The following is an 11,155-nucleotide window of genomic DNA, read 5'->3' on the forward strand; positions in this document are numbered from 1 at the left end:
AGCCCGTCAGCCAGACAATAGCAGCAAACTGAAAGCAAGCTACATGTATTGCCATACTCCACCCAGAAACCAGGCAGTCACAGCCTGCCAGACAACAGCATTAACATCAACTTGCCATCATCCAGGGCCAGCTATCACTCAATGGGGCAGCCCGCACAGCCAACTGATCAGCTGACCTGTAGCCAGGCAGCCCAGCCAATCACTGCAGAAGCTTGCTACAGCAACGTATCCAGCCGGTACTTGAACCAGCCATGCGTACCAGACTGCAAGTCAGTCAGCCAGCCAATGGCAGAGATGAGATTGATCAATAAATAGCTAAAAACAGCGGAGAAAACACAGAACTAAACTGTGAAAACCTCCAATACCTTTGTATACAGCTAGTGAGGAAAACAAAGCTGAAATCCAAAACAAAAAAGCTGAAATCAATTAAAAAGCTGCCAAATCTCACCCCCGCAATGGAAAGCAAGTCAGCTCACAAACCAAATTGTTCAAAGAAATTAAATGGAGTCCACAAATTAAGTTGCCTGGACAAAATACATAGGTTTATTTAGTGTATAATAAATTGACAATTTCTGTACAAACTTGAAGTAGCCAGCAATCCGTTACCACAATAAGATTAATACGTATACTTACTTTCATAGTACTAATTGCTTTGACAACTTAACACCACAGATACATATTCAGTACTGCCATAAAGATAGACCAAGCGATAGAAAAGAGAAAAAAGCAGTCTACTACCTGGACTTTGAATATTTCTGTGGGTGGCATACTGAACGACAACTATTTGGCTCAAATTTACATCTGAAATAAACAACTGGGTGGGATTAATCACATGAACTCAATATGATACATATCATGACAAGGCACATGCTACGATAATTTTATCAAGAGTCATTAATTTGTGATGCTTTTTGTGATGGTTGCCACCTGGTATTAAGATGACTTTGTAGCCTACTTTTTGCCAAAATTATGGTCACTGAAAGTTTTCTACAGTTGATTTTTGCAACTGTTGAGATGCCTATTGTAAGACCAAACAAAACTGTTCCTTACTCGGGAAAGAATTACTAACTGCCCGCCACCATTTTAAATAGCAGAGCAACCCACATGTACAAGCAATTTGTTTTATTATTAGATCTAATTCTAATTTTTACAAATATTCAAACTCTTTGGTCACAACTGATGGTCCTAGGTAAAATGTTGAAAGCTTTAAGCGGCAACTCAAAGACAAATGAGCACTATTCTGAGGTCTTATCTAACGCATGTATTAATGCGGACAAGGGTCCAAAACCACCTTTTCTGGATGGGGGGTGAAGACTTGTGGGTGAGGGAGGTAATGGACGCATTTTCTCTAATGGCCCTTCTGAGAGGTGAGGCTACATTTTGGGGCTCTTCGCATGCTCTTTAGAAAGAACGAAAATGAAATACACCTCACGTTTTGCCCTACGAGGAGAATATTTTCACTTAAAAAGTTTTTTTTTCTGAACACTTGTTTGTACGTTTAAGGTTCTTAGTTCCACACATGTGTTGGATCTATTGAAAGGCAAACATGCAACACGCACCAGCTGTTTTGTAAATGCTGAACATTCTGTAAGCAGTTCATGTACACACAAATCCAACTTCTTCACGTGTACACAAATCAATCCTACATTTTTTTAATCCAAACATGAACATCAGAATACTCAGGGATGGATATTCTGTCTCCTTCATTTAAAAAAAAAACATTTTTTTTTAAAGCTATGATGTTTTAACCAAGATAGAAAGAATGGTTGTGAATATTTTCTACAAGTCAGAGAGGGGGCTTTGCCAGGGATACCATATTCACGTTTTGGACCTTTATTTCAAAGTTTGATCTATCCACTCAACTAACTGTTTCCTACATATTTTGTCTCTTTGTCATTTCACACCAGGGATGTATCAAGGAACAGTCAAGGCTTCCCAAATGATACAAATGAAGACACAATCCTGCCACTTCTTCCTTTCCCTGAAGTGCCTTGATTTAATGTTCCTGTTAACCCTGAATTGGTAATTAAAAGAAGGGAACACTGATCTAGTGAAACATTGTGAGATGCCAAAAAAAATGCAACTTCAAAAAGCCACGATGCTGCCGTCTGATTAACCCTAACCCCCTAGCATGTATGTAACATCATATTTTGAAATAAAGGATTTGGTACGGTTAGGGCTAGACTTTACATGAAATAAAAGAATTTGGACCCAGAGGAACAAAGCTCTGAACGATAAATATTCTAAAGCCGTGTTCCCACCTGACTTGTTCTTCCTTGCCTGCGCAGAAACACTACCATGATTGCCTGCAGCATGCATCTTTTGGCTCTTTCCATTTGGACCCATATACAAAAAATTCTGGACTGGTAATGCCCTTAATCAGCTTACAGAGATCACTGAATCCACTAGCGGCCATTTTACCGAGCCGAATACAAAACTTGCCCGGCAATGCCCGCCTTAGTTCTCCCTGGCGTCAGTTGAAGCGAGCCAACCTGCGCATTTGTATTCGGCTCGGTGAAATGGCTGCTGGTTGGCTTCTATTTCATACAAAGGCGTTGCAGGTCCTGGTTTTTTACATACGTCCGTGTTTGGACCCCAAAAAAGTCCAATGGGAACACGGATTGACTGTAAAAAAATATTGATAAGAGGGAGCTACAAGTGAAACTTGAGAACAAATGAGCAGGTCAAGTTGAAAAGGGGTTGCAAATATCAGGAAGATGAAATTCAACACTCATGCACAGCATGTGGACAACTCATGCATGAATACGTTCAATACCTATAATAAGTTGATGACCAGAATTAGATGCCATTATACATGCATGGACTGCATTGGAACAAACACCTTGCAGGTCCTTTCGTCTAATAGCAAGTTATGCCTTGCCAAAATGCACGTACGCCTCAAGTTTAAAAACACCTGCATGAGTGGCGCAACACTGCAGTAACGGCATTGCCTCCGATCAATCTTTACTTCCAACGGCTTTCCTGACTACAGCAACCTCGAGTGCATGACACATGTATGTCTCATCATGCACACTATATGGTGACCTAAATGACATAAAATAATAAACTATTCAGAGTAGTGGTACCGTCACACCCCTAAATGTCAAGAGAATGGAAATTCTACCCCTGCTTTGGACCGAATCGCTGAGTTTTACTAGTCATCGGGTTCATATTTCCGTAGTCGTGACCTCAAGTCCTTGATCTGATCATTCTTCTTAGAAAGCATGGACTTGAGGTTCTTGTAGGCCCCAGTCTGACTAAACTTCTTCTCCAACTCCTGAAAAGGAAACATGATATTTTGAAATTAAAAAATTAAAAAAAGGAGTACCAAGGCCCTTCCACACACCTCAAAAAATCAAAAACAGGAACCAAAAGATAATGCCAAATTAACGACTGAGTGTCAAGGTTGAGAGAACTAAATGCACTGGACAGAAAAGAATACCCCAAAATAATGACCCACAACTAAGACCTTTATCATGTTTATTTGTTAAATCTAATGCCATGGGCAATAGTGCTAGATGTAAGGGCTTAATTGAGACAGCCAATGGAATCATACAGCCAAGGTTTATGGGCAAGTAGTTATTCAAACTGTGTGTTTGCACAGTGAGATTTAATCTCATTCCCTTTGGGATGACAAAATCACTGCATCTGTTTAAAGTGAAAGCCAATACCAACAATTTTAAACCAAATTTCTTGTCATGAAGTAAACAAATAATTTAAAACATTTGAATTCACAACTGTTCCCCAGTGCATCGGGGAGCCATGTTATAATTTTCCTTTTGAATGTATCGACAATGTTTCTCCAGTTTGCATCACATTTGAACTTACATGTACATGCACAGGTTCCAAATGATGCACATAGTGAACCAGAGTGTTTGCTGCCACCAAGCATCTCAATGTCTCCCACTGTAAAGTACTGATTTCATTTGCCGTAGTACCCACAAGTTGAAACATGTACATGTACACTTAACTCCTGTGGTTACCCCAAGGTGGCATAAGTCAAATATTGGAAGGTGGATGCTCAGTTTGGAGTGCAGAATTTACTCTTTGCACGCTGCCGCCATAGGCACGCAGAGCCTCGATCTGGTAGCTTGTACAATCGTGTCAGAATCGCGTCAACGCAGCTTTTTGAAAATATTGCCCAATCGCATGGTATAAGAACTAATGCAGCACGTGCAAAATGACAAAGCAACATCACGCTAATCACTGAACCAGCTATATTTAGTGTGTAAAGCTGCCGGGTCGGGGCTCTGCATGCCCATGGCGGCAGCGTGCAAAGAGCAAATTGGTGTCTTGCCTTTTCGGTCATTTCCAGTTGTGCTTTCATCTCCAGTAGCTTGTGTTTGGTTTGAACAAGGTCGCCCTCCAGGCTATCCGCCTTCTGGGAACTCATCTTGAGATTCTGTGCAGCAGTGAGCCAGATACTATTAGGTTCTGAACTGTGAATAACAGTTTAAACAGTATAGTGTTTCCAGAGTGGTACGTTTAATATTTTTTGATTGATATAACCATTTCAATTAATTACAAAGCTGCATTTGTTACACAATAATATTCACATAAGGTTTAACCAACAATAGCAAAGTGGCTCATGTAAATATCCTTATCAAGAATTTGTTTTAATGAACAACAGGTCATTTAGATTTCAAAGCAGACTCATCTTTCTTGCCACTTGATTAAAACAATAAAATGTGTGAGTGGACACATAGCACTTGAAAACATAACGAGACTTTCGATTAATCAAGTAAGAATGTATGGATGAATCCATCAATGGATTTAATAACAGAGTGACTGAATAACGCTTACTCCTTAAGTATCTTTAACCTTGACATTAAAGACATCCAAGCCTCTAACTTGCAGGTTGTATCTCAAACACAGCACGCGTACGCTATGGCCTCACCACAAGTTGAAATGTGTTTAGAAAACTAACCAAAGAGGAGACAGGGCAGGACAGTTTGGGAAAAGCTGAGTGATGGAGAAGCTTTACGTCTGGGATTTATTTATTAAAGACAATCAGAGTTTCATGGATATCGCTTCTCATTAAAGAAATAGGTACCCTCTCCCAATACAACCTGTCTGGCTAAGTTACATGTAAAGTTTTGCTTTTAAGAAAAGAAGGACGGAGGCCTTTTTCCTTTTTAAAATGGCAGATTTACAGAAAGTAGAGTTGAACCTCATTAATAGGACACTGTTAATCCCCACACAGTTTTTGCGCTGCCTCACCTTCTCCATTTCTGTCTTGACGGCCGACATCTGGCTCTCCAGCTCGCTCAAGTCGCCCGAATCCTTGACCGGCTTGCGTGATCTGAGGTGGCCCAGCTCATCCTGGGTGCTGTGGAGGTCAGCCTCCAGGCGAGAGCGTTCTTGCATCGCATCAGTGGCCTGCAACAGTGGAACAAATCTTTGGATTTACTAAGATTTACAAACATATTAAAGTTTGTTGCTTGACCTGAGGCATGACACAAGTCGGCCTCAAATCCTTTGTCAAGCCAACCGCAGTCGTGAAAACCTACCCTGGATTCTACTTGCTTGAGTCGTTCCTTCAGTTTATTGTTCTCCTCGTTCAGTCGTTTGATCTCTGCGTGTAGAAGCTGCTCTCCTTCGCCAGCCATGGGATCCAGACGTTTCATCTCAAACGTTGGCTTGCCTGTGACCTGTGTTTGTTAATAAAACGCAATTCAAGGTAACAAGAACAGATAATTCTACCATTAAAATTTAACCAAAGAGTAACATGAAATTAGAAAAATTCGTAAAAAAATGTCATGTCAACACTAGATGTGCTCAGGGAAGAATGCCCATAATCAGGCCTTTCACACTAGACAAATCTTGGAGTTGACGCAGAGTTGAAAACTGGTGACGATTCACACTTGTAAATTTTCAACCCCGCACCAACCCTGCATTAACCCCAAGATTAATTTCAACCCGGGTTGATATCAACCCTGCTGCGGACCAGGGTTGAGAATTTCCAACCCAGGTTGAAAATTTTTTGTGCTCATTTCCGGGTTGAACTCACCCCGATAAGCTCAGTTTGCAAGAAGCAAGTGTGAAACAACACCGGACTGAGCACAGGGCTGAAAAATCCAATTTTCAACCCAGGGCGGTCATGGGTTTGCCCAGGCTTGAGTTCAACCTGGGTTGACAGGTTGTAGGCCTCTAGATGTTCCAATATTGCTGCCTTATTTCCTTATGTTGAGTCTTTACATCTTATATGTCTGCGCTCATTTTCAGACTAACTTCGTGAAAATTGCAAGATCTGCTTTCATGACAATCCACTTTTCTGAGCAGGGTACTGACAAATTTTGCTTTCACTGACAGCGCAAAAAACAAATGTTGACGCAAAGAATTATGAGTTACTTCGCTTGTTTGGGTAAAGCTGGGATGTCATGGACCACAAAACAGATTCCCCCCCCCAAAAAAGTCAATGCATGGCCAAGAACCGTCACCAACTTAAGACGTTAAAAACCAAAGACAACAAAGCGAATGAACAAAAAATGGCTCTGTTCTACTGATCTACCAATAATCTATCAATCCATCTCATGCACAACACAGAACACTTACAGCTTTCCCAGAGAATTGGCTTTCCTCAAAATCTGCAATCATTTCAATTAGCTCTCTGGAAGTAAAAAAAATTAACATAGCACAAGTGAATAACTGGATGAAGAAGAACGGCAGTATTTTTTCAGTCTAGAAACACCAATATGTTAAAGCATCAAATCAGTTAATTATTCATTTCAATCTACAAGTAACTGCAAGTTGGTGTTTTGATATTAAAGTAAGGAATACAAACAATTCCAAAATTCAGGGACGTCACGTGAAACATCTCAATCTATTCAAGCTTATTAAGTCATCTACACAGCCATCAACCGAAAGCTCTTTTCTCAAAAGTCTCTCTGCCATTCGAGTACTACGCTTCCTCTTGCATGGCTATTTGACTTTTCCTCATTTGTGTATGGAATCTCGGCTTTGTTTAACTGATGATTTCTCCCTCGACTGTGGCGGCAACAGTTGGAAAAATTGGTTGGGTAGTCATTTTCCACAGCAAAGGAAGTTTACTCAAACCTTGTAAGTACGAATTTGGGGATTGCAGAAATAGCACACATTTCTTTGCAAGTGCGAGAATTGTTGGTTTTTTGTACAAAAGAGTGAATGTAAGAAAGGAATTTTGCAGTTAGCCGAGTCATGATACTAGGTCTTACAAGGTTTTCCTATTACCTGTTTTCCAATTCCGATATGTCGGCCATGAGCTTCAAGTGCCATTTCTCGGCTTGCTGGAAGAGCTGACGCAGCAGCAGAACATTGGTGTGAGCTGTGTTGATCAATTCTGACTCTACCTCACCCCGGACCACTGCCTCCAAGCCATCTAGCATGTCGTTCACTTCATCAGCAGTGAACGTGTCCTCTGTCAACCTAGGACAAGAGGAAAAATCGTCCATGAAAAGATTACACTCAGGGGTTTGATCAGGACTGGGCAAAGCACCGGACTATTAATGTCAGGAACAAGTTCCAATGATTGGACTGGAAACCTATAACCAGTACTGTAGTCAAGACCCCACAAGGACATCACAAGACCATCACAAGATGCCACAAGATCTCACAAGACCACACAATACCATCACAAGACCAGCACAAGACGTCCATTCAGATTTCAAGCCTCATGCTATTCAAATGAATTACAAGAAAAGCATTCCTTTGTCACGCTTACCTTGTTACTTTTGATTGGTCTGGTGACTGGTCTTATGACTGATCTTGTAACTGGTCTTATGACTGATCTTGTGACTATTCTTATGACTGGTCTTGTGACTGGTCTTGTGACTGGTCTAGTGACTGGTCTTATGAATGGTCTTGTGACTAGTCTTGTGTCTGGTTTTGTGTTTGGTTTTGTGTTTCGTTTCATGGTGGTCTCCACAACAGCACTGCCTTGTAACCTCTACCACTCAAAAATGTTGGGGGGCTGTTTACGGTAGGTAAGCATGTGACCATTACAATTTAGATGTGATCCTCAGAATACAAGAATGAAATATTTTAAGAGGAACAAAAGTCCCATTCTTTATTTCATGTTTCAAATTTACTTTTTGTTCTGGAGCGCGCGTTGACAGCTGAGCGAGTCCATCACAAGGTCAGTCATAAGTCCTTTAGCAAGCACTATCAGAAAAAGCTGACTGAACAGCGACAGAGGTGAGCTTAAGTTTTGTAACGGTTCGTTTGAATAGCACTGGTAGCTTGTGACTTGGTTCAGGACTGGACAACTCATGACAGACTTGACGTGTGACGGACTTGCAGGGATTTGTGATGGACCGGGCTACAGTCCCAATGAAAACTTGGTCAGGTCTTCTGTCTGGCAGGTCGTGAGCCAACATACCTGCTGTCCTTGAGGTCTTGGAAACACCCTTCCACCCCTCGGAGATTCTGGCTGCGTTTGTAGCGACTGAACCTCATGTAATTGACCAGGGATTCCTGATGGTGGTCGTTCACTCCTAACTGACTGGCCTGCCGATGGAAGACAAAGACACAGAAGAAAAACAAAAGCATTTTAAGATCTTGAGAGGTTGATTCAATATTGCCTAGCTTGCTGGAATGATTTTGATATTGATAATCACACTATAACAGAAAGTGACAACACTTCAAAGGAATATGGACAAAAAAGATCCAGTTTTTTCACCAGTTCAACAATCAAGAATAACTTGGTGCAGTAAATGAAGACCAGTGTTGAGACGACAACATAGACACTAAAATTTCATGAGCAGTCATGAGAGTAGGCGAGTTTCCGGTGTTTACGGGGGCTTTGACTGTAGGTTCAAGGATAACATGTAGAAGGGGTCCTTTTGGAGGTGCCTTGGTTTCCAGGAGTTGCTAGCGCCTACGATCGTTTGAACCACTTGCCTTTGACATGAATGCTGACGTGAATGGGCCTACCCAAGTCGAACCCCACTTAGACAAAACTGACGGCTGTTTCGTGTCACGTCACAGAGAGCAAGCCGCACTACATGTTTAATAATTCACCGCAAGTGGTATTTGACTGGACAGGGAACTAGCCAAGGGAGGTGTTGCACATTAGCTGCGACAAAAACGGCCGTAATTTTCCACGAATACTTGGATCAACAGGTGCTCTCGTGGATTGAACAAAATTCGTATGTGCTGAAGTCTGGGTGCAAACTAGACAGGCTCTCTGTACAGGCCGCCATCACTTAACCATACAAAGGAGGCTGTGTAATGTGCAAGTCAGGCCAAAATTCATCCCATGTGGGGAAAATGCCAACTGAAGGCAACATTTTTCCCTCAAAATGAGGGAAAGGGAGTCTTCAGCAAAGAGCAACCTGGGGGATAGTTAGCCCTGTAAGTAGTGAACATACCGGTGCAATTTCAGCTCATAAAAATCCAGTGGATGTCTAATAATATCCCCGGACATGCCGGATGAACTTGACTGAAAGAGAGATTACTATCAATCAGTTCAGGGCCCAGTATCGATGGAGTACACGTAAATGTAGGGCCCTGTTTACAGGCCTAAACCCCACCACGCCCACAGCATACTTCCAGAACTGTAAGGTTTATACGAACCTTGCAAATAGCCATGTGCAAACTCCCATAAACACATTTTGTTTGTTTTGATTGTGCCAACTTACCCTTCCATCACAGAGTTTGTGCAACCAAATTTCAAAAATGCCTTCTTGGTGAAGTTAGACGTCAGATGGGGAGGTTTATTCACCTTATATCTTCATTAAAATGGAGAAATTCATGAGCATTTTTCAGAAAATCAACAGCAGGTACTCTCAGTAACTGTCAGCTGTTTGACAGCTCGCCCAATCACAACACAGCTCCTATCTTTTCGTTTTGTTTTCCTGACCCCATCCAAATGAAAGCTGAGCTATGACTGGTTATCGGAATGGAAGCAAATTGTACTAATCATAGTGTGGCTTTCATCTGTGGGTGACAACAATCAAAACAACCAAAAATGTGTTTATGGGACTTTGCACAATGCTATCTGTTAGGGTTGCATAAACTTTACAGTTCTGGAACAGTGGAAGTACCCACACTCCACAGCACAGTCGTGACTGAGGCATGTGGGAGTAGGGCCTGAACTTCTGAAGTGACTGTTAATTGATTCATGGCAAAATACGACACAAAAGATAAATCAGAGTAACTATTGAATACAGGGCCACCCCCTAAAATCACTGGATACGATATTGCATTGGATGGGAGTGACTCTGGCATGTCGGGGGAGAAGCTTAGAAGTCCAAATCGAGTACCCAGTTGGTGGCTACGCGGCTACGATATCGAAAGAGTTCTTGTGAGAACGAAGCAACACAAAATGAATGGAGATGGTCGGAAAAAATCTAAGTCCAAACCGAGTGGCCCTGTATTCTATAGTTGTACCGATAAATCAGCTAAAAGCCTGTTCCGTAATGAAAAAAACTAATTTAATTTCATAGCATACCATGATTGGAATTGATGTTTTTTACGCATGAAATGTTGGACACCGATCGAAGAAAAATCGGCGATCGTTTACGCCGCAACTATGCCTACCATACGGAAAATCATACCTAGACGTCCTAAGTAAGTTTCCTTACATGAAGCCGTTAGGTGTACATACGAAAAACAAAGTCAATAAAGTAGAGGGCGCTATGACTGGAGAGCGGAAAGCCAGCACTGCCGTGTCGCATCGGGGTGTTGTCCACTAATTCAGGCTCCAATGAAAATAGTGTAAAATCAGCATAGTTCGGGGCCCAATAATATGCGTACCAACATCACTGAGGCATCTGAAACACACGTTAAATCATTGTATGGTCCATAATCTTTTACTTTCTCTTCAATTTTCTGTGGGTTAACCGATTACATTTTGAGATATTCCCTCTGAACAAAATTACCCTCAAAAAGTGATTTTTTCCAAAGTCTGCTTGCAGCAATTTTTCAAGTGACAACTCTCAACTTTCTCGAGCACTTAGGAACATTTTTCAACAGTATCTTTAGCCATGCGGCTTTTAGATGAAAGCCCAAAGACCCAGGGTGTTGTTTCTGGCAAAGATTTGCACAATCTCACCATTTTGGGGGCCATACAATCTCCTTTTTCAAAAGATACTGTGGTGGCACTTCTAACGCTAATGAGCTGGCCAGAAATTCTCGTTTGAATTAGTGGACTGCATCCATCGTTGTGCTGTCGCAT

The 11,155-nt window shown here is 41.6% G+C and overlaps 1 protein-coding gene across 1 annotated transcript; it reads right to left on the reverse strand.

Annotated features, from left to right (window-relative positions):
- Positions 1–515: 515 nt before the first annotated feature.
- lztfl1 (leucine zipper transcription factor like 1) lies at positions 516–10,559 on the reverse strand. The gene is made up of 8 exons (XM_022229017.2): positions 10,430–10,559; positions 8,357–8,484; positions 7,210–7,404; positions 6,556–6,610; positions 5,511–5,651; positions 5,221–5,379; positions 4,298–4,402; positions 516–3,277 (listed from the first exon to the last, which is right to left on the reverse strand). Exons 1-8 carry the CDS (start codon positions 10,430–10,432, stop codon positions 3,155–3,157), a joined length of 909 nt encoding a protein of 302 aa, XP_022084709.1. The 5' UTR covers positions 10,433–10,559; the 3' UTR covers positions 516–3,154.
- Positions 10,560–11,155: the final 596 nt, after the last annotated feature.

Source organism: Acanthaster planci, linkage group LG08, assembly GCF_054643075.1.
Source record: "Acanthaster planci isolate LZ-2023a linkage group LG08, COTS_SCS, whole genome shotgun sequence".
Taxonomy (NCBI): domain Eukaryota; kingdom Metazoa; phylum Echinodermata; class Asteroidea; order Valvatida; family Acanthasteridae; genus Acanthaster; species Acanthaster planci.